Source organism: Chelonia mydas, chromosome 6 (assembly GCF_015237465.2).
Source record: "Chelonia mydas isolate rCheMyd1 chromosome 6, rCheMyd1.pri.v2, whole genome shotgun sequence".
NCBI lineage: Eukaryota > Metazoa > Chordata > Testudines > Cheloniidae > Chelonia > Chelonia mydas.
This window is the reverse complement of record NC_051246.2, coordinates 127,692,332-127,718,555: the sequence shown is the minus strand read 5'-3', so window position 1 is coordinate 127,718,555 and position 26,224 is coordinate 127,692,332. Positions and strand designations below refer to the sequence as shown.

General features: G+C 42.0%; 2 protein-coding genes across 4 annotated transcripts in view; one reads left to right on the top strand and one right to left on the bottom strand.

The window, feature by feature from the left end:
* The first annotated feature begins 1,747 nt into the window (after positions 1-1,747).
* KLHDC2 (kelch domain containing 2) lies at positions 1,748-20,208 on the top strand. 2 transcript variants are annotated; one of them, XM_037901379.2, is made up of 14 exons: positions 1,748-1,866; positions 2,528-2,703; positions 3,813-3,892; positions 6,207-6,324; positions 7,718-7,833; positions 8,192-8,273; positions 8,390-8,473; positions 12,385-12,465; positions 12,549-12,607; positions 13,088-13,197; positions 14,669-14,741; positions 17,067-17,154; positions 17,428-17,480; positions 17,831-20,208. In XM_037901379.2, exons 2-14 carry the CDS (start codon positions 2,548-2,550, stop codon positions 17,952-17,954), a joined length of 1,224 nt encoding a protein of 407 aa, XP_037757307.1. In that variant the 5' UTR covers positions 1,748-1,866; positions 2,528-2,547; the 3' UTR covers positions 17,955-20,208. The 2 variants fall into 2 exon arrangements, with proteins under 2 accessions (XP_037757307.1, XP_037757308.1); XM_037901380.1 differs by lacking the exon at positions 17,428-17,480 and having other exon boundaries at positions 1,752-1,866; positions 17,831-18,172.
* Positions 20,209-20,759: 551 nt separating this feature from the next.
* Positions 20,760-26,224, bottom strand: part of NEMF (nuclear export mediator factor) — a 36,284-nt gene continuing 30,819 nt past the window's right edge. Inside the window, exons 26-33 of one of the 2 annotated variants that reach the window (XM_037901378.2) lie at positions 25,747-25,894; positions 25,288-25,365; positions 25,005-25,199; positions 24,301-24,333; positions 23,004-23,110; positions 22,841-22,884; positions 22,668-22,747; positions 20,760-21,114 (exon numbers count right to left, since the gene is read on the bottom strand). In XM_037901378.2, the coding sequence (XP_037757306.1) occupies positions 21,037-21,114; positions 22,668-22,747; positions 22,841-22,884; positions 23,004-23,110; positions 24,301-24,333; positions 25,005-25,199; positions 25,288-25,365; positions 25,747-25,894 (763 nt within the window). In that variant the 3' untranslated portion in view covers positions 20,760-21,036. Of the gene's footprint in view, positions 21,115-22,667; positions 22,748-22,840; positions 22,885-23,003; positions 23,135-24,300; positions 24,334-25,004; positions 25,200-25,287; positions 25,366-25,746; positions 25,895-26,224 lie in introns of those variants that run through there. The other variant, XM_043548639.1, reaches the window with a different exon arrangement.

The window sequence follows — 26,224 nt, the reverse complement described above, 5'->3', positions numbered from 1 at the left end:
ATGGAGCTAGGCTGTTCTCAGTGGTGGCAGATGACAGAACAAGAAGCAATTGTCTCAAGTTGCAGTGGGGGAGGTCTAGGTTGGATATTAGGAAACACTATTTCACGAGGAGGGTGGTGGAATCTCCCTCCTTAGAGGTTTTTAAGGCCCGGCTTCACAAAGCCCTGGCTGGGATGATTTAGTTGGTGTTGGTCCTGCTTTGAGCAGGGGGTTGGACTAGATGACCTCCTGAGGTCTCTTCCAACCCTAATATTCTATGATTCTATGATCTTTTTAGTATATAGCTACCGTTGGCTTGGTTGGACTCCAGGTTCGGACTGATGCCCCATTCACATGGCTTCAAGGCCAGTCTGTTCATGTAACAGATCTGCCAGTGAGCAACCCAAACTCCATCTGCCTTAAGTGTCTGGGAAGGCACATGTGACAAACACCACACTTGTAGAGGGTTCAAACCCTGTTCGAAAAAGGTCACAAAGTTGCCAGATTCAAGTACATGCTCATGGAGTCTGCACTTCATCCGCTGTCAGAATGAGTACCAAGAAGTCCGAGTCTGTTAGGCGTGCTCCTCGTGTTCTAATAGAATCCTAAGAAGAGACTGTGTTAAGTCTCTTAAAGCAAGGGTACCGGACTCTGCAAGAAGAAGGCACCAAGTGTTTGTAAGGACTCAGTGGGGCACTCAAAAAAGTCACACCCTCAGGAGCAATCTGTGAGCCAGGAGGGATTGTTGACTCCAGAACCCAGGAAGGGTCCATTCAGACCAATCCCTGAAGGATCAGCGCACTTCTTGGTACTGCAGTTTCAGGAGCCCTTTCTAGTACCCATGACCTATTCTTGTATGGGCTACATGTAGGCCCAAGTGTCTGTTTGAATAGAATCAGCTGCAGGGTCAAGGTCTAAATTAAGCGTCCTAAAGGTCAGTATGTGACCCCCACCACCATGAAGTCCAGGTCATCATGGAGTATGGGACAGGGAGTAGGTAGTGAATAATTTAATACTGTAATCTTGAGGCAGAGACCCTATTTCTGTTCTGTGCTCGCATGAGGGTTGCCACCTCTGCATACAAAAAAATATGGGGCATCTGCCCTCTGAGGTGCAAAAACACAGGACATCCACCTGCCCCCTACCTTCTACCGCATACACCTGGCCTCCTCTCCCCACCCCGCACTGGTTCGCTATCCCATCCCTGGGGGATCACACCAGCCCCCACAGCCACCTGCTGCCAGGGCTGCCCTGGCCACTGACCGTGGCAAACAGGGTATGGCACCAGCCGAGCCATCGTACTCCCACCTGGCGGTGACCCCACAGCCAGTACCTGCTCTGCCCGTTCCACTGGCTGCTCCCGAGCCACCCCATCCCTGCCGTTCCCAACTACTCCGGAGCTAGAGCGCCCGGGGCGCGGGCACGGCTGCCCTCAGGCGGTCCCGACAACAGGGGCTGTGGGAGCCAATAGGGGCGTGCCTGACCAAACCCGGCCCCTTTACTGCGCTGGGAAGATTTCCAGATGCCAGGACACCTGGGACAGCGGGCGGCCCTGCTTTGTACAGCGCCGAGCGCAGTGGTAATAGGACATGATGATGCCCAGCCAGGCTGCTGCAGGACTGTCCACGGACGGGAACCAGGACCCCCGGGGTCTGGCCTGGGCACAGCCAAGCTCCTACCCTGCGGCCAGGCGGCATCGCTGGGGCGGGGCCAACGCCTGCCCCTCCCCCCCCCCTCCCTCGGGTTGTCATGGGGGCGGGGGAGGCGCGCGCGCGGCGGTCGGTGGGGGGCGGAGCCGGCGCTGGGCGCGGAGGCTGCCGGGAGCGGAAGTGCGCCGCGGCGGATGTTGACAGCGGTGGCCCACAACAGGCTGGGTGGCCCGCCGAGGTGAGTCAGGGGGTGGCGCGAGCCGCCTGCCCCCGCCCTGCGGCGGCGGCGTCGGGGGAGTGTCCGGCCCGGGCCGAGGGGCCCGGCGGGTTCAGGGCCCGGGGCAGCCCGGGGGGGGCCTGTCCCCTGCGCGCGAGGGGCGGGCGGCGAGTGCCCCCCCCCACCGAGCGCAGCGCTAGCCTCGCGCCACCCCCCCCCCCACCCGCTACGCGGCTCGGCGCCCTGGCGGGGCCCCTGGTCCGCCGGCTGCCCGGCCCCGGGCTGCCTGTCAGGCGCCCCCCGTATCTGTGCGGGTCACGCCGCGTTTGGCCGTGTCTCCGGCGGGGTGGGTATTGCTGCCGCGTCGCTGGTAGAGACGCGCTGCCGGAGGCTGCGGCAGCAGCTTGTGCCAAGAGTCCCTAAGCAAGGCCGTTAAATCCCGCTGGGCGTTTGTGACCCGCCCGAGTTCTGTGCTCGTCCGTAAAGTGACACACAAGACACACACAGCGGAGCCTTCCGCTCCAAGTGGCAGAAGAGTGCACGAGGAAACTTCCTTCCACCGCGGGGCTGTCTCTTGTTTCCATCTGGCATCTTTCACCTGTGTGAGGGAAGCAGCTCTGTGAAGTTTCTCTGCTCGTTGTTTCACCCAGTGGTTATTAAAAGGCCCACATGTCTGTTTTAGGAACATAGCACTGTATCAAAATGGCTGATGATAATGAAGAGCTGCAGGCAGATGAAGAGCTCCCAGCTCCGGCTGAGGACAACTTTGAGCAGCTGGAGAACAGCAGCCCCGCAGAGCGCAGTGGGCACGTAGCAGTCACTGATGGACACTGCATGTTTGTTTGGGGAGGCTATAAGGTACCGTTCTCAAACTGTTATTCTTTTAAAAGATTGCTACAGCTGAGTCCTCCTTATCTGACAAAACAGCTTCTCTCTGCACTAACCCAGGCATCTGTCATTGGTGATGCTATCGAGGTTGACCGGCCTCAGTATTTTGACAAGACTCTAAATACATAATATAACCACTCAAAAAAAAGTTTGACATGCCACGTACTGAACTATAACTTTAAGGTGACATGTAAGTAGTTAGAAATGGCGTGACCCTTGTAAAATGATGTTAAATAAATGCCCTGGAGACTAATCAATGGCTATTTGTAGAAGATGGGGTTTCTTTTCTCTATTTCTTGCCAGCTATTTAATCCTCTGGAAGATAGGGAAATACTGTTGGTTGGTTGATCCAGACATTGCGCAGATCGGCACTTAACCATTTTATCCACACAGCTTTTCCAGCACACCCTTACTTGGAGATACATTAGAGTTCAGAGGTCCTGAGTAGACTGCTAATCATGGTGGCGTATGTGTAGTTTAAAAAGAAAATAAAACCATATTATGATCTAGTTCTTGTTTGTCCAAGTCACAAGGGTAAGGTCACCAAATTTATTTTTCACGTGACATCAAACTAATTTTTTTAATTTTTTAATCTGGAAACAAGGTGCCTAGTGTATTCCATTAACATCTGGCAAAATCCTTTTAAAAAAAAAAAAAAAAAAAAAGTCTGAGCGCAGATCCTCATGCTAGAGCTTTAGTGTGCCAGAGGGAGGGGGTTGCAAAGGTGGCTTTAACCCATGTTAATACTCCTCTGATCCTGGAGTCTGCAGTGAGCTGGTGCAGTCCCCAGCACAAGCTAAAGAAGCCCTGAGACAGCTTGAATTTGTCACAGTGTGTAACTGCTCCCTAAGGGCTGTTACACAAGTGGGAGTCACTGGAGTGCAGCCTGCACTGGTCACACCACTACTCATCCCTCCTCTGGCTCCTGATGCTATTTTCTGTTTCATAAACATTTAAAAATAGGTGGAATTGTTTCTGAGGGGGGAAGGAGGGCAGGCCTGAAAACACTTGATTCTACATGATATAAAATGTCGAGCCTTTTGTAATAGTGCTTTTTCTCTTCTCTGCTGTCCCTGCAGAATGCTCAAGTTAGGGGATTTTATGACTTCTATCTGCCTAGAGATGAAATATGGATCTACAGCATGGAAACTGGAAGATGGTACAGTACATGAGTGACTTTATTTTTCCTTTCTTAAGCCAGTGTCTGTATTTTAAAGAGGTTGTCAAACTGATCTATAAATCATACTGATGCTCCATGGAGGAATTGCTGGTGCATGTCTGGCCAGTATGGCACTGCATTTCCTCATTTCCAGATGACAAACTGCCACCCCGAGGTCCTTTGATGTAAATATAAGCAATTTAAATCACTGACTTCAATCATTGTTTAAATCAGCAAGCAGGGAACTTTGATTTAAATGCATTTTAATCATGTTTTGCATTTGTACCTTTTAGTTATTTTTCTAAAGAAAGGTTGATTTGATTTGCAAGTAAATATAGCCTGTACACTAAATTTGGTGGTTCTTTTTGCTAACCAGGAGGATACACTATATCTATACACATTTAGTTAAGCAGTTATACACTTCCACATACACTTACTCAGATTTTTAATTTTTACCTTTTTTATTTTAGAAAGTGATGCATTTCTCATTTACTAGAGTATGATTGTTTTTTACTTGTGATCTGTGTCATGCTCTACTTGGATGGAAACATAAATTAAAAATGCACAAAAACAACTTTTTAAATACAACTATCCTTAATGTGCTGGAAACGAGGGAAAAAAATCAAAATATGTTTTGCATTCAAAACAAACTGGTTTATTAAACAAAGGCAGTATTAACTATGGTTAGTGAATTGAACTGATGTTTCTGGTCACTATGTTTTTCATGATTTTAGAACTAATAGATCTCATCCCCTGATCCCTTGTTTTTATTCTTAAACAGTAAGTGGAAAAGAAGCTTTCCTGGTTTTTCATCTCCTAATTGGTTTCTTAACTTGGAATTAAATTAGTAACTGAGCTGAACTAGTTGAATAAAGTGAAATGAAGAAAATATTTTCTCTGCATCTGCAGAAGAGGCTACTGCTGTCAAAAGTTAGGTTAGCAGTTCAACAGACTGTAGTTCAAGGAGCTTAGTCAATGGCTTCTACCAGTTCAGTGGTTTGACCTTCTTTAAAATTTGGCAACAAATATGTACTATTAGGTATTTTTTTTGTATAATTGAAATGATTTGAATAATTATTTAAGCCTTAACATAGGTTGTCAATTTCAAATTTTTAATTTTAAGTGCATTTATTTTTTAGAAGTCCATATTTAATTAAAATTAAAACTGACTTTGGTTTTTTTAATCATTGATTTTTATTCACCCTGCAAAGTGCATTATAAAACAGTTAAATATCAAGTTTTCTTAATCTTATTTTTCCATGTAAGTGATTGCTCTAGTTGCCACAGGGATGTCACTTGACTCTAAATGGGAGAGGAGGTGGCTCCCAAGACAGTTTCTCCAATAAGGTGTGACAAACACTGTGGAATGTTTGAGAACCCCTGATATCCAACGTAGTTTCCATAGATTGTATATATTTGTAACATACTACAGCAAATAACCTAATGAAATAAACCTATGTTCAGGTAGTATTTTCTTCATTGTGCTGTGAAGGTACAATATCTTTTTTAAATTAAAAACATCTGTTCAGCGACATATACTATTTTTGCCACCTAGTCCAACAAAAACCCCGAAAGTTGTTCAGAAGCTGCATACCTGCTGTTGGTGGTGGTGGGGGTTATGTGTTGCTTCACCTCTTTAGACAACTAAGGACTTATCCTGCAAAGTGCTCTAAACTCTTTAAGGAGCAGTATTAACTGGTTCTGAAGGGAGTCCCATCCAGTCTTTCTTGGCAGTTGCTGTCCTTGTGGTCATGTGGAGCCTTGAGTTTGGAAATGCATCCTTGTGATTACAGCGCTTTGGAAACATTAAAAAACCCTCCTTTTTTTTTTTTTTTTTTTTTTTTTTTTTAAAACCAAGATGTGTTTTAAGGGAGGATTCTCTGTGTCTGAGAATCTCTATTTCAAAAAGGTGGAAGGGGGAGGAGAATCCTTAGTCCTCTGAATTGGGCATAGAGAATCCCCCGAAAATACATCCTTGTAAAAGGAGGGTTTTTCAGTGTTTTTGAAATGCTGTTACTACAAAGATCCAAATGACTCAGAACGGGAGTCTTCAATATCCCACAAGCACTTGTAGTTAGAGTAGCAGCCGTGTTAGTCTGTATTCGCAAAAAGAAAAGGAGGACTTGTGGCACCTTGGAGACTAACAGATTTATCTGAGCATAAGGTTTCGTGATAAATTTGTTAGTCTGAGTGGTGCCACAAGTACTCCTTTTTGTTGCAGTTAATAACTCAGCCAGTCAGATTGAATGCTTCGACTTCAGACAAAATAATTTTTTCCTTTTTATCAGTTTTTAAATGCATTTTATCTTTCCAGGAATAAAAAAAAAACAGAAGGAGATGTTCCACCTTCCATGTCAGGCAGTTGTGCTGTGTGTGTAGACAAAGTATTGTACTTATTTGGAGGGCATCATGCACGTGGCAATACAAACAAGGTCAGTGTCTGAAGATTAATTATACCCTTTCTATTAAAGAGGTTCCAGTAGACAATATTTGTAGCCCCATTCTGTACTAAAGGTAAGACTGACTTCTAAGCACATTAAAATGCATCCAAAGCATGAAAATACCACATTTCGTAACCTACAAACCCTCTTCCTTCTGAACAGCTATAGTATGTCTGTTGGACTGTGTTAACCAAGCCTCGATATTGTCATGTTAATGACTGGGGAATGCTGATTAGGTAGCAAGTCATTAGGTCCTTCACATTCTCTCCTACAACATACCTTCATCTGCTGTCTATATGTTCATTGCTTGGAACTAAGAAACTAGTTTTCTTTTCCTCAGTCGCTTCCTCAAACTTGAAGTAATCCAAACAAATGATACTTTTTTTACAATTGCCGAAGAAGCAACAACTTACAATAGTAGTTTTACCACTCTGAGCTTTTCATCCACATGGCTGACACAGTGATTTCCACCAGTTCAATTTCTCTGTAACTTTATTGGCTCATACGGGTTTTGGGAATGGATCATGTCCAACCCTAGATAGTTTGGCATGACTGAGGGGAGTAGATTGCAATGCTGGAAAACATCCTCCTCTCCAGTAGTTGTAGTTACTGCAGAGGAAGTGGTGTTAATCCTAGTGTACTGGCCAAATTCACCCTGCAGTCATATTACATAGATCCTTTGAGTCTACTTAATTTTGAAGGCTGAGAGCTTAAAAAATCCACTTAAATCTTAAGCTTGCAGCTGGATAGAAGTGGCGACAAATTGAGCTGGTTTGTGGTAGTTTGGTGAAAATGGTTCTCTTTCTTCCTTCCATCCATCTCAGACTTGGAGAATCTAAGCTTTCACTTAAAAAAGGATACCAGTAAATCATAAACTAGAGTGTAAACTGATGAAGTGATGATGCAGATAGGCTGAAATAAAATAGCTCTGACACCTGACCAGCTTCATATTCATGTCACTGATAGACTTCATCATTAGCATAATGACAAGTTCAATTCAACATCAGCTGTCCCTCTGCACAGCCAAGTGTGCAAGAAAGGAGAGATGATCATATTATAAAAAAATCTGCTGAGTGGACTATTTTATACTCAAATGGCTGGAGCTTGAGAGAGTACTACGGCTTTCCACCCTGGGATGGGAGTAAACAAAGTTCAGTACTAATACTCCTTTCACAAGTGTAGAACAGCATTAAGGGCCTACTTTTGGGTGTTGTTGGATCCTTACATGTGACTGCAGAATATTTCGTCATAGTATTCTGAGCTTGGAAAAGAACTATATACTTTTATGCTGGTGCATGCTAATCAGTATATTGAAACATTTGTTAGTCTTTAGATTTATGCTAACTGTGTGGGTTAAAAAACTTTTATTTTTATTGTGTTGCAGTTCTACATGTTAAACTCCAGATCCAAGGACAAAGTGTTGCAGTGGGTTAGAGTAGAATGTCAAGGTGTTCCCCCCTCATCAAAGGACAAACTTGGAGTTTGGGTTTATAAAAATAAGTAAGCAAGCGTGACCAAAAGTATTGCAGTTCTCTTTGTGACTTTTTTTTTAATAAGATTGTCATTCTTGTTGGTGTATTGTATCTAAGATGAACAAAACTGGGAAGGGAATACGTTATACATTGAATCTCATGCTGGGTTTCATCCTAAATAAACATTTTAAAAGTGCTCAACCCTAAACATGTTTGAAAACAAGAAAAACCTTACTTGTAATTTGGTAACAAAGTCAAGGGAGCATAGTGGATTTTCCCATATGCTGTGTGTGAAAAGCCTTTACTGAGCATTAAGTTGTACTAGTAGAGATTGCCATACAATGGTATTTGCTTTTGATAATCTTGATGTAATTTCTGTTGAACAGGCTAATATTTTTTGGAGGTTATGGTTATTCGCCTGAAGGGATACCAATAGGAACTTTTGAATTTGATGAAACCTCTTTTTGGGTAAGTACCTTCTTTCTCCACCTAAGAGTAATTTTCAGCAGAAAACATTCTGGTACTAGTGCATAATATGTTCATTAAAATGGAAATGTAATAGTTTTTTCATCAATTTTCCAAAGAACTCAGGTCAGCCTAGAGGATGGAATGATCACGTACATGTTCTGGACACTGAAACCTTTTCTTGGAGCCAGCCCATAACCACGGTAATTTTTAAAAGAATTTTGACACTGAGTAAAACATAACTCTTCAGGAGAAATGGCTGCTTTTTCTAGGATTGACACTAGAAGGGACATGAAGATAAAGAGTAGCAATACTATGCAAAGTATCATCACTTGCTAGGCCTGTATGGTTTTTTTTAGTTTTGTTCTGATCCTCATTAACAAAGAGGAAGTCTACAGATCAAAAGGCTGCTCTGCAAAGGTGCCTCCAGGGGCTTCCAGCAGTGGCTTTGAGCAATTGACTTGTCTTGAAGTACCACTTCTGTATTGTAGTCCTATAACTTCAGTAGTTATTTTATTGGCAGATCTGCCTGTCTCTTTCTCCCTCTCCACTCCCCTCTCACCCACCCCCATGTCCTCTCCTCATATTAAAAGTTTACTTGTATGGTCCAGCCTCACATTTTTGCTCTAGCTCTAGTCTGTCTTCCCCTGATGCAATGATAGAAGGTGTGGTATTGTGCAATTACTGTTCCCTAGTATGAAGTGTGTGAAGTCCCAGTTGGTGCCCTGAATCTCTTCTCTCCCCAGCCACACACACATTCCATCCCTATGACCTTGTGTACAAGTCACGAGCCTCCTAGCTGAGAGGGCAGTTTTCTGGAGCCTATCAGTGCTGCATGCTGCAGGTCTTAAGCCAGTCTCTTGCTGCTAGGGATTAGGAGGTTTTTTGGACCTTTCTCAGGTATTGGTGCTGGCCACTGTCAGACAGGATACAGGAAGGATGGAGCTTGGATCTGATTCAGAATGGCAATACCCTGGTTCCATTTTGCTCAGTTGCAGGGATCACTAGTCGGTGATGTAATGCGCCCTCAGCATTCCTCTGCTATGAAAAATAGTACGGCCTTTGCAACAATCCAAGCAACTGTCATTCCTAGTTGTCCTCTGAGAGCATGTAATTTAACTCTGATCTGCAGGAGAGTGCAAAGGAAGGAATGATGGTCTTGTGATTAAAGCATACGACTGAGTCGGGTGATCTTGGTTCCAATCCACACAGTTGTTGCTGACCCTGACTGTGTGGTTAGTATTCATTTTCTGCACCTCAGTTTTCCCATCAGTGAAATAACAGAAACGTAGAATTGTAGCACTGACACAGGACCAGGTATACATAGCCCTGACAGGCGTTTGTCCAACCTGTTAATCCTCCAGTGATGGAGATTCCACAACGCTGTTGGTAACCTATTCCAGTGCTTAACTATCCTTATAATTTAGAAAGATTTTTACCTAAATCTAATCTAAATTTCCCTTTCTGCAAATTAAGCGCATTACTTCTTGTGCTACCTTCAGTGGACATGGAGAACAATTGATCACTGCCCTTTTTGTAACAGACCTTAACATATTGGAAGACGGTTATCAGGTTCCCCCCTGCCTCTCTTCGAGGCTAAACTTGCCCAGTTTTTTTAATCTTTCCTCACAGGTCAGGTTTCTTCTTCGAGTGATGATCCCCATGTGTATTCCACACATGGGTGCTCATGCGCATCATGCACCTGAGTCCGGAAGTTTCTCCCCAGCAGTGTCCGTTGACACACACGTGCAGTATGTCTCCTTATGCTCCCGATCAAGAGTCTGAGGGGCAGTGTGGGTCGACGCCACTCCAGTTCTCTCTCACTGCTGCATGGCCTGAGTTGGAACCCCTCTTTCTCCTTTGCTCTTATTTTGATGAGAGTTGTCTCCACACTTTTGTGTAAATAGTTTTTCATAGTTTTCATAGTGTGGTTTAGTGTAATATAGTATAGACCCTCCCTGATCAGGGGAAACAACCCCTTCACCCAGGGACTATGTCTAGGCCCTGCTCTGTACAGCGGCCTCCACCAACATGTAATGCCCCTCAGAGCACGAGCAATGGTGTGGAGCCTAAAGACAAGCGCCACCGCAAGAGTAAGAAACACTCTCCTGGGCATAAGAGCAGATCCCCCCCCAGCAGACTGCTCATAAGAGATGCATTCCCTCCCTGAGCCGCATCAGGTCGGGAGAGATGTCGCACATGGATCCTGCTGAACTGGCACCAAAGGTCCCCTGGCTGGAGGCTATGGCAAAGAAGTGAGATCCATCTGTACTGCCAGTGACCCTCGGTTCTGGGACGCTTAGAGCACCTATCTACGAGCGTGGCTCCAGATGCTCTGTCAGAGCCACTCCACCAACATGCTGACTGGCTGGCTGTGACTGCTGAATTTGTTCCCTCCGGTGTCTCAGTGGCACCTCACGGATTTCTGGGTGTACAGAGACATTCCAAATGCCAGAGGAGGTGTTCCTGTTTACCCACAGTCTCCACTCCTCTTGGGCCCACCCATTCTTCGGGATGTCCCCACACCTGAGGATGAATCGCTGCTCCTTCTGCAGCAAAGCCCCTTTCCCATCCATCAGATGAGGGCCATCCAGTACCGACAGTCCTGCTGTTTCCAATGGCACCATCATCCGACTCAGAGGAGTCCCAGGAAATAGCCCCACCAACATCTTTGCTGCCATGCAGGAACCCAGATGGATAGCCGAGGCACCCTTATGACCCCCCCGCCCCCCTCCCAGAGAAGCCTGGTACTGCTTCCCCTGGGGACCGCCCAGACTGAGGGACCCTTCATTCTGGCCCTACTGGAGTCCCTGTTTTTGTTTTTAGTAATCCAGCACTTAACTATTTCTATGTCTGATTTTGAAAGCAAGTAGTTTTTCAGTGAGGTTAACCTTGGGGGTACGCAAGACCAATCAGACTCCTGAAAGGGAAACCATAGTCTGGAAAGGTTGAGAGACATTGTCCTAAATTACCTCTTTGCCCTGAAAACATCAGGCTTAGCTCTCACCTCTATCCACGTACACCTGGCGGCACTTAGTGCCTGGAGAGATGCTATATCTTTACACACCCTACAGTAGTTAGCTGACTAGACCACATTTCCCTAGTTTTCTTATGAGAATGTGAATTGGTAGGAACCTACCTATTCCCTAGTTGCTGCTTTTATAGGAAAATCAGCAAAGTGAAATTTACAGCCTAACTCCAACCTGTTGTTGACCACTGACAGCTCTTGAGATTGCAGTGTTGTTGTAGCCCTTTTGGTTCCCCAGATGGATAATACCTTTTTATTGGACCAGCTTCTGTTGGTGAAAGCTTGTCTCTCTCACCCACAGCAGTTGGTCCAATAAAAGATATCACCTCACCCACCTTAGCTCTTGAGTTTCGCACTCTTAAACCCACTTGGCTGGTGAATGAAGGATCAAAATAAAGAAAAATGACTGCGTGCTGTAGTCCACACATTGGACACTAAAGCTGTCTGAATTGTTCAGAAGCAAACTAATAGGATTATATTGCCATGGATACCAAGGAAGTAAAATCTGATGGGAAGTGACATTCAGATAGTTAAGACAAAGAGTTTGAAACAGTTGATCTCATGCCCTGGAATTAGCTGTAAGAAAAATATTTAACGCTTCCCCACCTCATCTTTTCAATTAAGATCTGAGAGAGTTCCTCATATACATCAATGTCCATCGTAAGTCCTCCAGCAAAACCAGACTTGATATTCCTAGGGGTGTTTTTTTTTTAAATTGCAGCCTTTCCTTTCTCTCTTCTTAGATGGCTTCCCAACTGCCTCCCACCCAAACAAGTAAAACTTGGGTCTCCTGGGCCTCCCTTATGTAGATGAATGCAACCCCATTTTCTCCCCTGTCCCCACCTGCTGCTGGTCACCTTAAATCAGACCATTAACCCAGGGTTTCTGCCCTCTTAGCCAATCATGAATTTCTGGGGGGAAATAGTATTTGGTTTTATCTTGAATGTAACATCTGTATAATTATGGAGCTGTTAAAGATCTCTGACCAGATTTCCTTTCTTAGTTTCCAGCCTCTGATCAATACCGCTATCTGAATAACACTATCGAACAAGTCTTCCTTCTAATTTTAATATTTTCTTATATCAGGGTAAATCCCCCTCACCCCGAGCAGCCCATGCCTGCGCTACAGTTGGGAACAGAGGCTATGTGTTTGGAGGCAGATACCGAGTAAGTGTAAGAACAGTTTTACAATATTACTGCTGAATCTCTAAAGTGAATATTTCATTCAACTTTTATCTATTTTATTTTAGGATTCTAGAATGAATGATCTTTATCATCTTAATTTGGACACATGGGAGTGGAATGAAATGTAGGTATCAAAGCTCTTTATCTTTTTTTTCTTCAAGGCAGTATATCATTGTATTTGTAAATGTGCTTTTTCACCTGCAAATCATTCTAACAGAACTTCAAAGTATTTACCATCAAATGCACTGCTTTTTGAATGTTTATGTTCTAGTACCTTGTTTCACTGGCCATCACTAATTTTAAAGTGCCTGGAGATGAGGAGAACTCCTTCTGCCATTCAGACTGCCATTATTTGAGATTATTCTGTCTTCATTGGATTAGTCTGTCTGCAATAACTCTTTCCAGGAAGTCTGACCTATAATCCATTGAGAAATGAACTGTGCCATCCTCAACAAGGAACTGAATTGTTGCTAATAGTTGGTCAAAGTTAGCATCCAATACTCAGCTGCATGGATTTAATATCTGAAAAATCATTGCAACCCAAAAAGTCTGCATTGTGTTTTAGCTGGTCTGTAACTTGGGGTGCTTTTTTGTTTAAATGCAGAATTACACAAGGCATTTGCCCAGTAGGCCGATCTTGGCATTCCTTAACTCCAGTTTCATCAGATCACCTATTTCTCTTTGGAGGGTTTACCACCGATAAGCAGCCACTGAGTAAGTAATTCCAAGGAAACTTTATACTCTCCAAATTCTATACAGTTGCATGCTCAAGTGTCTGTTTAACTGTAAACTCTTTACTAACAGTGCCTCGGTAATACCTAGTGCTTTCCACCCATAGAACTCAAAGTGCTTTATAAAGGTCAATATCACTGTCTCCATTTTACGGATGGGGAAACTGAGGCATGGGTTAAGTGAATTGCCCAAGGTCATCCAACAAACCAGTGGCAAAGCTGGGAATTGAACCCAGGTCTCCTGAGTCCCTCTCTAGTGTCCTAGCCATTGACTATTCCCGTGGGTGACATTTTGCAGTGCTCATTGTTCACTTCTCATAGCAGCAGTGGCATTTTTTTAAATAGAGCATCCCACGCCCAATCAGACACTGCAATCTGTGTAGTTAGGTGACCTGCTGTAGACTTATTCAGCCTTGTCAATACTGAAGGTTATTAGGCTTATCTTTGAAAAGTGCTATTTGATTATAGTCAATCCCTTGTGTGGTGTAAAATCCATTCAGATGAATGGAACATGTGATGGCAGACTACTCCCAGAGTGGTAAGATGGCTGTACCTGTCCCCCAAATTGTATGAGTTACACTGTCTAGCCCCAGGGGAAAACGAGAATTGCATCATCAACAGACTGGCCATCATGTGAATGATTTCTTATGGTTTTAGAAAAGCAACACTACTCTTGTCTAATTCAACATGTAATCATCTTTTTGTTTTGTGAACTTTATCAAGATCAGATGCACATTTAGAGAGGCTTATGAAAACTTCATTAATAATATTACATCATATGAAATGACATCTAGTTTTCATAGGTACGCTGTTTTCTGCAAGGAAAAGCGTTCCATCATTTCAGTCTGGTCTGTTGTGTTTTAGAAGGAATTTAAAATAAGACATTTCTCTTCCTTCCATAAATGGAAAGATGTAAAGAGGACTATATACCTATACATGTGTATAATTTGACTTGGTGATTGAGAGACTAAACAGCACATATATTCAAAAACATAAATAAGGATTTCAGTGTTTGTGTGTAAAGGCTTCCTGTACGTGCAGTCATGTGGAGTGGGAACCAGAGAGGAGGAGGAGATGATTAGTAATTTATGTTCAACTTTGTGGCTGTATTTTTCTTTTTCTACAAAACCACTACACTCTCACTTCTCATTCAGAGCTGATAATTTACAATTTTTGAAGTTTGTAAAGTTATAAACTTTATTCCTGAATGAAAGTTTTGCTATGGGTATGGGCAAGGGATAAAAGCATAGGTTCCCCATCTGCCTCTCTCTACTCTGTCCTAGCCACAGAAAGCCACGAGTGAGAGCAAGTTTTCACACAGCCAGCCACAAATTGTAAATTTCAGTCCTGAAGAATTGGACACACACATGGTTAAACACGATATTCTTCTGTTATACCAGAACATGCTTGTTCTGGCAACAGTGGCAAGGGTTAATGTATCTTTGTGTTTATAGGTGATGCTTGGATTTATTGTATCAGTAAGAATGAGTGGAAACAGTTTGAACATAATTATTCTGAAAAACCGAGGTAAGATGTACACACATTCCTGGAAATGTATAAAAACCAGTATGTGTATCTAGGAAATCTTAGGGGGCAGTCTGTAGCGTTGATACGGCACACATAGGACTCGGAATACTCTTTCACTAATATAGCATCTTTTTTTTTAAAGTAAAGTAGTGATAAATCAGATTGGTTTCTCTTACCCCACCACAATAATACATCCTGTTTTATGAAGGTGCAGGATTAAGGTAGCTATATGTCTGTGCTGATACAGACTCCAGCATATCTCTCTGACTGCACTGTTTGGAACTCAGCTATCAGCTGATACTTTACTTATCTGCGTAACTATTAGCCTATAAAATGGCAGAGAACTAACTAGAATGTCCATTTTAGTGGTGTTAGTACACAAAGTTCTAGTACTTGACAGGCAGAGTAGACCTTAACATGCCAGACTTGGAAATCCATGCTCAGTCTACTAGCAGAATGGTTCTTTAAAACTGCTGCTCTGGACATAGGGGGAATCGCAATGCTTTGATTGCCCTGGCTGACAGCTGGCTCTGCGTCAGAGTACTTTGCTGGATGGACTTTGTCTAAATAGAGACCATTATCTATCTTTTACATGGCCGAAGTCATAAAATTAACAGTGTTAGGGTGCATAAAAATGGGATGGAAAACGTAATATCACAATAAATCATCTTTGTTTGGAATACTGTTAAGTTCTGGTCACCCAATTTTAAGCCGTAATAGAGGGAGTTCAGAGATGTTTGTCAAAATAATTAAAGGCATGAAAAGACTTGGATATGAAGAGATTCACACAACTGGGACTGTTTAGAGAAAGATACAAGATAACGGTATAGGGAAGGCATAGGGGTACTCTTACACTTTATTGTACTAAAAACAAAGGGACGCTGAATAAAAGCGGAAGGTAACAAACTTAGAGAAGGAAATACTCTTTTGCATAAGTGGTCCATGGAACGTGTTGGTACAAGTTGCAACTGAGACAGAGATCCAAGATTGCACTCATGGATTAGACTAAGCACAGTCACAGGGCTTGTCTACACTACGTGCCAGATCAGCGGGCAGCGATCGATCCAGCAGGGGTCGATTTTAGATGTGATAAATCGACTGCTGAGCGCTCTCCCATCAGCTTGGTGCTCTACCAGAACGAGGAGCGCAAGCGGAGTCGACTGGAGCTTACTGGAGAGTCGACTTACCGCAGTAGGTTGATCTAAGTACGTCGACTTCAGCAACGTTATTCACGGAGCTGAAGTTGCGTATCTTAGATTGACCCTGTGCGGTAGTGTAGACAAGCCCATGTTCGATAAAATGTTTTAGAATGATGATAAACCTTAATGCTTCTGGGCATAAGCCAGCCTCAACTGATGGGACAGGTATAGGATAACTTGCTTAGTATGGCACTAGTTATCTTTTACTGAAGTGTCTAGTACTGACCACAGCTGCAAGATACCAGACTGAATGGACCACTGATCTGATCCAGTATCATAATTTGTATGTGGTGGTCAGCCCTGAGCATCCTATAGCTAGTTAACAAGGCTGATCTTTTAGGAAGGGCAATATGGGAAAGTACTCTTTCCTCACTGTGCAAAATTTTGTCGTCAGACTGTAGTAATCTACTAGAGCTAACCTTTGTCCTACCCCAAGCACCTTTCTTACAATTGATCTTCCTGCAGGGTTCAGAAACCTGCCTTAAATAGTTATGTTGAAATTTAAATAACATTTTTTTCAGATGCTTGATTAAAAACATTGAAATTTGACTTAAGTACTATAAGGCAGCTAAGGTGTATCGGTAATATGAGTTAGACAGCAGGTGGACTGTGATAGTGTGGATGGTGGGGGTTCACCTTGTCTCATTGTTTGGAGAATCTTATTGTAACTGATTCCTTCGGCTCTCAAAAACTGGAAGCCTCTGATACGATTGGCTTGATTTAAAAAAACAGAATGCTCTACCTTCAAACAATATTTCTTCACAAACCCTTCAGCTACCAAAACTAGGATTACCGTAAATTTTAGTTTACTTTCAAAAGATGAACTTCATGAGTGCCTGTCATCAGACCTTAGAACCACTCAGCAGTACTTTGCTTTTCCACCCAGACAGCTTACAAAGTGTATATCTCTAATATGGTTTGTGTAGAAAGAATAGTAACTTTTAGCCACTGAAGTCATTGTTTACTTTCGCTAGAAATTATTACATGCCTAAAATAAGCTGTCTGCATCAACCTTGCATATAAATATTACATCTTATTTCACAGCATGTCTCTGTAATGGTATTAATGCTGTACTTGGACTCTTCCCCTTTGTCTTTAATAAATGTGTGGCTTGTTCATTTTATAGGCTGTGGCATACAGCTTGTGCAAGTGAAGAAGGAGAGGTCATTGTTTTTGGTGGCTGTGCCAACAACTTGCTTGCCCATCACAAAGCAGTAAGTCTGTTTTTAAGAATTTCTAGTACTGCTGTGTGGAGAACAAGTTTTTTTTTAAAGCGAGACCCCCCCCTCCTCCCTTAGCATCTGTCACTTCAACTGCAGCCTCCAATTGTGAAACGCATTTCTCTGTCATCAGTGACTAAGACTTTCAATGCCACAGGAAAATTTCACTGTGTTTAAAGGAGAAACTTTTGCTGCTTTTTAAGGAATTAACTTATCAATGCATTTAACAATAAGGCTTCAAATATTAATTAACATCTCTCTTTCCAGGCTCATAGTAATGAGATACTTGTGTTTTCTCTGCAACCAAAATCTCTTGTAAGGTAAAAAAAAATACACTTTTGAATCTAACACTCTTGTTCTTCCCTTCTCATTTACTAATACCTTGTACTTTGACTACATAGACTTTAGTACCAGATCGTGGTTCCTAGGCATACTTGGGAGACTGAGTTCATAACGTTCCCCAAGGAAAGCTGAAGTAGCATTCAGTAATGGAAGGAGTCTTGCTGCTTCCATTCTTATGTAAAGACTTTATAATCCTCTGACAATGAAAACAGCTAATACTTTGGAGGGGACAAGTCAACTAAACAGCTTTAAGAAACAGAATTCTTACCTTTGGGGCTATTTCACTTATGTTCTTAATAGTAACTGAAATATTCATTCTTTTTCCAAGGCTGTGCCTAGAAGCAGTCATTTGCTTCAAAGAGATATTAGCCAACTCATGGACCTGCCTCCCAAAGCACTTGCTTCACAGTGTCAATCAGCGGTTTGGAAGTAACAATACATCTGGCTCTTAAGACTTCTAGCAGTTACTTCTATGAATGTGTGCATGGATGAGCAATTCTAAAAGATGTAATAATTTTACCAACCACCTGTGGGAGATGTGAGACTTGTAGAAATATCTGCATTGTTGTTGGTAGTAGCTTGTTGGTTGTAAGTTGCATGTGAATGGCTTAGAGAGAACCTATTTTTGTGTAAAGATGTTTGCAATAAATGTATTTAATGCAAGTTGAAATGTATCAGTGCCTAAGCTAAGTTAAACCAGTAATGGTTTGTTCAACTTAATGCCACTCACTTCATTATGTGATGACAGGAAAACTACTCTAACCTAAATTACTTCAGAGTGTGTCAGTGCAGGGAAATGCTGTTTAAGGAAAAGGAGTACTTGTGGCACCTTAGAGACTAACCAGTTTATTTGAGCATGAGCTTTCGTGACCTACAGCTCACTTCATCGGATGCATAGCATATCGTGGAAACTGCAGAAGACATTATATACACACAGAGACCATGAAACAAAACTTCCTCCCACCCCACTCTCCTGCTGGTAACAGCATATCTAAAGTGATCATCAGGTAGAGCCATTTCCAGCACAAATCCAGGTTTTCTCACCCTTCCCCCCCCCCCCCCCCCCCCCCACACACACACACACAAACTCACTCTCTTTGAAACCTCTCTTTATAATGCGCATGATAATCAAGGTGGGTCATTTCCAGCACTAATCCAGGTTTTCTCACCCCCCCCCCCCCCAACACACCCCCCTCCAAAAACCACACACACAAACTCACTCTCCTGCTGGCAATAGCTCATCTTACAATGTGCACAGCAATAATCCAAGTTTAACCAGAATGTCGGGGGGGGTTTGTAGGAAAAAAACAAGGGGACATAGGCTACATTGCATAATGACTTAGCCACTCCCAGTCTCTATTCAAGCCCAAATTAATAGTATCCAATTTGCAAATGAATTCCAATTCAGCAGTTTCTCGCTGGAGTCTGGATTTGAAGTTTTTTTGCTTTAAGATAGCGACCCTCATGTCTGTGATTGCGTGACCAGAGAGATTGAAGTGTTCTCCGACTGGTTTATGAATGTTATAATTCTTGACATCTGATTTGTGTCCATTTATTCTTTTACGTAGAGACTGTCCAGTTTGACCAATGTACATGGCAGAGGGGCATTGCTGGCACATGATGGCATATATCACATTGGTGGACGATCACTTTAGATATGCTGTTACCAGCAGGAGAGTGGGGTGGGAGGAAGTTTTGTTTCATGGTCTCTGTGTGTATATAATGTCTTCTGCAGTTTCCACGATATGCTATGCATCCGATGAAGTGAGCTGTAGCTCACGAAAGCTCATGCTCAAATAAACTGGTTAGTCTCTAAGGTGCCACAAGTACTCCTTTTCTTTTTACGAATACAGACTAACATGGCTGTTACTCTGAAAGCTGTTTAAGGAGTTACCCTTCAAGGATTTGTAGGTTGTTGCTGAATTTCTGGGCCTTAAAGTTTGGCAAATGCTAGAAGTATTTTCAGGCACTAATGTTCTTTGGGACACCGTTAATATTAAAGAACAAGGAACTCTAGCATTATTCAGCATGATAAAGTAGTTTTAGTCTGTATCAGCATCTCACTGATAGGAATAAGACAGGTTCCTAACATGTTTGGCCACATGAGTTTAAGGTTAGAGAAACTGCTATTCTAATTTAGTCCAGGAATTAGCTCACCAATTTAAGGTGTAGTTTGAGTTGTTTAAAAACAAACAGAGGGATGGTGACTAAGTGTCATGTTGTGGGGTTATTTAAGAGCTGTAAGTGTGAGTAGATGTATTCTGTCTTAATTGTGAAAATGCTTTAGTCAATCAGTAATAAAGTATCAAACTGGACCATGCATGTCTAGGAGTAGCCAAAAGTACAAACTGCCGGTTTCCCAGGAATGACTTGATTATTAATGTGCTGTTTCCTTCAGCAGCTTCTAGATCCAGAGTTTCATGCATGCTGTGAAGCTGATGACTAACAGCTGCCAGGCTCTGTTCAGCTTCACTAGTTTTAAAACTACTGAAAGTAGATTGTATGTGAGCAGCAACCAGCACTAAGGCCCTTCTGGCTCTGCCTTATCTGTGCTCAATGTCTCCCAGGAGGCATAGGCCACCACTGATACAGTGGAGGGGTTGAGAAACTAATAAATGGCTTGTGATTTAAATATTGGAACAATGTGACTTCAGCACTCCCCTTACTGTCTCATTTCTTTTTATAATAAACTGAATATTCTGACTAATTTAATTAGCTGTATTATATGCTCTCCATTAGGGTGAACAGTATTGGTGCATTTTATTAGAGCTGTGATTTTTAAGCTACAGTTCACCATTCATCTGTTTTACTCTGGCCTTTGTTTTTTGTCTGCTCACAGGTATAGTACATATAAACCCCCCCCCAATATGGACAAAGTATTCTACTATTCCCCATTCATTCATGATATTGCATGGTGGTGCTCCACTGCTGGTAAGTGACTGCAGCTGACTAGTCAAAAGCAAGACTTGGATTTTTGTCCTTGCAGGACTTTTCTTACCCTATGACAGATTTGACTGTACAGGCTTTTGGTAAACATCATCAATCTATCTTCATTCCCAAACATGGGAGTAGATGTCCTGACTAGAAAGAGGGCTCCAACCAGGGTAAGATGTTTAAATCCTGGCCTTTGCCCAAGGAGAGCTGAAAAGAACAAGCAGCAGGACTTTGTTGCAGCAGCAGCTAGAGCAGGAAGTAAGGAGAGAAGGGACTGGGTCTGGGCCAGCCCCCACAGCATTAGGAAGAGGATCAGTCCAAAATCAGTCTCGCCTTTGACAGCTAAGGCCAGTAGTACTTTACTTGTGCACTTCAGAGGAGTCACATGCTACATGTAATTTAAAGTCCAAACGAATAGACATAGGCCAGGGTCAGATGCAGGAAACAGTTCACCTCTGCCTCTTAAATTTAGTCCAACTGATTATAGCTATTTTACTTTATTAGCAAAATTGGAAGAGGTCCAGATGGCAGGTTTGGGTCTGTCCTCTTCTGAAGCAGGAGTGGCAGTTCAAACACATATTCATGATTTACGACCAGCACTCACTTCTTTTTCATGTTCAGGAGCTTAGGTGCAGACACTTTCACTTTACCAGGAATATTTCTTGATAAATCAGTATCCTATAAAACAAAATCAAGAGTCAGAATTAAGTAGGAAGTGTTCAACAATCACTCCTTCCCAGCCTCCCATGTCCTCTCTGAATACCAGCTGCAAAGTAATAATGTCACATGAATCAGTGATAACCATGTGTCACTGTCACTTTACAGTACAGCATCTCTCTGCTTGTTTCTCCAAAGAAAGTGGCCCTGTGATAGTTCAGTAAATGACTGATGAAAATGCAGTGTGCTCAGACCTTCCCAATGAATAAAGAACCATTAATACTTACTGCACCTCCCACCCATTCCAGGGAAAACAATGGATCAGATCATATATATGCTTAACACTCCAACTATCTGAACATAACTAGTTTGTTCAGTAGTATTCAATATACATAGTTGTTAACAAGGAATCATCAAATGGGTGCATTCCTAATAAGGTTCTACCATAACTGTTGGTCAGCCAGATTATTCAACATTTTTATCAGGGATCTAGAAGTAAATAAGATAATGATAATAAAATTTGCAGAATGGTAAATGAGGAGGACAGGGAAGTTAGTGTAATCTGGATTGCTTGGTAAATGTATTTGAATACAGCAAAATGCAAGGTCATACATCTAGGAACAAATAATGCAGGCCATCCAGACACAACAGGAGACTTCTCTTAGACAGCAGTCACTCAGAAGAGGATTTAGGGATCCCAGACGAGCAGCTGAACATGAGCCCTAGTGGGACTGCCAAAAAAGGGGTGATGCAACCCTTCGATGTATAAACAAGGATAGCAAGTATGAGCAGGAAGGTGATTTTACCTCTGTACAGGGCACTGATGAGACACTAGAATACTGTGTACTTTTAAACTGTATACTGATGTTTAAAAATTGGAGACAATACACAGAAGACCCACAAAAATGATTTGTGGGCTGGAGCAAGTGCCTTACAGTGAGACTCTAAGCTCAATGTGTGTATTTTATCAAAAAGAAGATTTGAGAGGTGACTTGATTACAGTGTGTATGTACCTTCATGTACAGAAAATACCCAGTTCTAAAGCATTCTTGAATCTGGCAGAAAAAGAACCAATGGCTGGAATCAGACAAATTAAAAAAACACAGCACAAAATTCTAACAGTGATTAACCACCGGAAAGGAAGTGGTGGATTCTCCAGCTCTTGCTGTCTTCAAATCAAGACTGGATGCTTTTCTTGAAGGTATACTTAGTCAAATGCAGGTTATTGGGCTCAAGATGGGAAACTGAGTAAATCTTGGGGGTTGGGAGTAGATGATTTAATGGTCCCTTCTGGCCTTAAAAGTCTATTAATCTCCTATGCCAATAGGGAGAAACAAGGTGTGGGTGAGATATCTTTTACTGGACCAACTTCTGGGGCGGGGGGGAGGAGGAAGAGAGCAGGAGAGAGACGTTCCCAGAGCTTTTCCTCATGTCTGGGAAAGGTACTCAATGTCACAGCTAAATACAAGATTGAAGAGAGAGTAATGCAAGGACAAAACAGAAAGCAATAGCACTAAATGCTGCTTTCATTCTTGCTGTAATAGTTTGAACAAGCCAAGAAGATGGCTCTTTACCTTTACACTGCGAAATAAATCTTTTTCTCTTGTGGTAGCTTCTTTGTAATGCATGAAATTATGCAAAGCAGTCTTGGCAGCTGTAAAAAGTACATGAAAGAAGATGTTAAATGGCATGTGCCAGCTTAAAGAGCTGCTGGGTTGAAAAGGACTACTTGTGCTGTATACAGTACCTTTTCCTTTCTTCTGGGTGCCTGGAGTGAGCTTCACTTTGTATCTTTTAAAAGAAAAAAAAAAAATCACACCATTTACCGGGTGTTAAGGAACTAACTCAAAGTGCTGCCAATCTGTCAAATTAAAATTCATTACTTCTTCAGACAATTCGCTGCAACTTACTTATAGTTGGTCATGGTAGTGTAAGGTGCACATATGGGTATAGCAAAGAGGAGGATATCCTCCGAGTGAGGCTGGCCTGTCAGAGAATTTAGCAGTCTCTCTCCTTCCTAAAATAGCAAAGACATTCCTTGCTGTGAAACGAGAAAAACATTTACACAAAAAGCAACAATTAAAGCAATAAAAATAAACCCATCTTTTACTACCGAAGAGGCTGGAATTTGGTCCTTCTCCCTCACAGCCCAAGTGCAGAGAAGTCATAATTCCCCTGTGTATATCATACCATAATCTGTTGTCACAGTATTACTGAAATGTAGTCAATTTATCAAAAGATGATGGGCTATTGGAGAAGCTCTAGTTTAAAAAAAAAAAAAAAATCTGATAATTAAAATCTGAAGGTCCAAGATTACATGGATTTTCATTTTAAATGAGGTAAAGGGGAGTTTCCAAATTTGGTTTATACTTTGGCATAGTCAATTAAGACTTGTTATTATAGAAAAAGTTTATACTTTTCCTCTTAGATAAATCCATTTCTTCAAATTCTCTAAGTGTGGAATACATCTACTGAAAGCTTCTGAGAAAATATATCCTTTGCACATTGAATGTAAAGGGCTTTTTAAAAAGTCCAGTAAACAATTTTGTTAATTAAACTGGAACTTTTTGTCTTAAGAACTATTTTTATCACAGTTAGGCTGACACAATAAGTAAAATCTATCAGGGATCTGGGATCCTCCACTATTCTGAGGTCTTGATGGAGTTAATCAGGTGAAGACAAAGGGAAAACTACTTAATGGGTTTGTCAAATCCTTGTTGTTTTACCCAAGTTTTGTTGGAACTTGTGTATTTATTACCTTAATACTATGCACTAATACCGCCATACAACTGAGAGACTAGGAAGGTCACATTTCAGCTCCCCGCTAGAAAAACTTTAACTGATTTGATCCTTATAATAAAGGAACATTTATACCTGGATTGACCATTCGCAACCTAACTGTGACTGAAAAAGCCAAGTTATAATGCAGTGATGATACGTCTGAACTCATGGGGTCTGTACCAAAGTCACAATCAGTAAACCTCAGCTGTCATTACGCATAGTGGCCAAGTGCTTCACCTTTGTGACATGCCCGATCTCCTCCAAGTTAGGAATTGTTAGCCTCACTGACACTCCTCAAACTGGGTTAGCGGATAGGACCCTGGGGTCCAGGCCATTGGCAGTGTTGAGCAGAGAGATTTTCAAAAACTTTTTCTAAGCACTTTTATTCTAGCACTTTATTAGAAGTGTAAAGGTGATAGTATTTACCTCATTTTCCTGTTGATCTTGATCCTGTTCCTCCTGCACCACATATGTAAATAAAAGGAAACATTAACACTTGTAGAGCATGAGAATACTTCTCCCAGAAAGCCAGCAGATAGAAGATAGAAAGCCATGTGTGGCTACAGTCTCCTCAATGCATATGGAACGCCATTTTAAGGGAGAGCTAAGTGATGTATGTTTGGTACTGCTGCATTTTTATATAGGGTTTTTCTTTCTATCCCCAAACTCCCTTGGCACATGCAAAGGTGGAAGGAGACAGATTTGGGTGGAAATACTGAAATTCAAGCTGCCAATCTACAAAAGCTTTTTTTTTTTTTTTTTTAACTGCACAATTGATACAGTTTGACATTAAGAGATCCTCAGCACAGCTCAGCCACACATCGTACCCCTCAAACTTCTAGTTTTGGCGGGTCTGTGCTCCAGCGAAGACCATGGAACACCCTCCTGGTTTCTTGGGTTGGTGCCTCTTACAACTATTAAAAATTAGTCCTGACATTATATACACTGTTCTCAAAAAAACAACCTGATCTAAGAAAAGTGGCAACTACACAAATGCACTAGAGTAAGTAGTTCTGCAAGCACTACGCAGACTCGGTTTAATATTTATAGTACAATAAAGTGATGATTTAACAGCCTGAGCAGCAAGATGCAGCAAAGTGTGGGGAATGAAAGGTGTCTAGAATGTTTACCTTCTCCTCCTGCTGATCTTCCAGGGTCATGTCCTGTAACTCATGTGTTAATACTTCTACCGTGGGGGTTTCCTCTTTACGACCTGCATCAACCTGATGGCCTCTGTTTGGTTTCTGGGCTTGTTTCTTTACTGATTCTTTTATTTTTCCTTTTTTACCTTTCTTCACTTTTTCTTCTTTGCTTGACCCTGCAGACTAGATTTCACATATGAAAATGATTTAAACCTACACTCAAGCACAGAACAAACAATACAAAGGAAAAGCCATAGTTATTTTGGCTTACACCCAATAGCTTCATTATGAGCTCTCTGTCTTCTTCATCCTGGTCCTTGTACTTCTCTTTCATTTTTTTCATTTTACTCTACAGATAAGAAAAATGGGGGTTAATAGTTTAGCAAACAACAAAAAGGAATTTCTGCAAATATCAACATAGAGCTCAACCCTTCACTGGCATATGGATTTGGTCTCTAATTCTTTTTAGTTTAAGCACTGTATTAACCCAACAGACGTCATTTCTATTCAGAGAACTATGAAGTGCTGAAAGTTAGTCAATCAACAATTGTTATTAAACACAGACAACTATTCAACTGAGTCTAAATTTGTCAGATGCCTGGAGATATTTGAATATGCAAATTGGAATATTGGGCAAATGCTAAAAAAAATTAAACATACGAAATGTGTCTTTCAGAGGGCCCTTTTCATTGGGTAAATCTAATCAATTCTGCAGCTTCATCCATTCTACCTTCTGTCCTCGTTTCATGGGCTGAGGGGCTGACATGCTCTTGTTTGAAACAGGAGAAGATGGGAGCTGTGCGCTGGTCTCTCTTTCCTTTCCTTCAGCTGGTTCTAAATCCTCTATGTCATGTTGCTGCTTCTTTTTCTTCATTTCCCTAAGAGAAAAATAATCATTGGGATATGCCCTCCTACAGGGTTCTGTTGCATGAAACGACAATGATCATACGTTAACATAGCACCTGACTTCCCAAAGGATACATTTCTACAAGTTCAGTCAATAGACCAATCAAGAACACAGAAAATAGGTCACATTGATGATAAAAAATTCAACATTTAAACATAGAAGCCAATGACAAAGTGATTCAACAACACAGGAGAAACGGCTTACTTGCCACTACTGATCCCGGAAGATATACACTGGGATACAAGGCTACATCTGGGTCTGAGTTCCCAGAGGAGGCCAAGGTAGGAACTTGCCAAGCTCA

Bases quoted from the DNA above. Each gene is read 5' to 3' on its own strand.
- KLHDC2 (XM_037901379.2), top strand. From the start codon at position 2,548: ATGGCTGATGATAATGAAGAGCTGCAGGCAGATGAAGAGCTCCCAGCT. The intron at 8,274-8,389 runs GTAAGTACCTTC...AATTTTCCAAAG, and splicing joins TTGATGAAACCTCTTTTTGG to AACTCAGGTCAGCCTAGAGG. The intron at 12,608-13,087 runs GTAGGTATCAAA...GTTTAAATGCAG, and splicing joins ACATGGGAGTGGAATGAAAT to AATTACACAAGGCATTTGCC.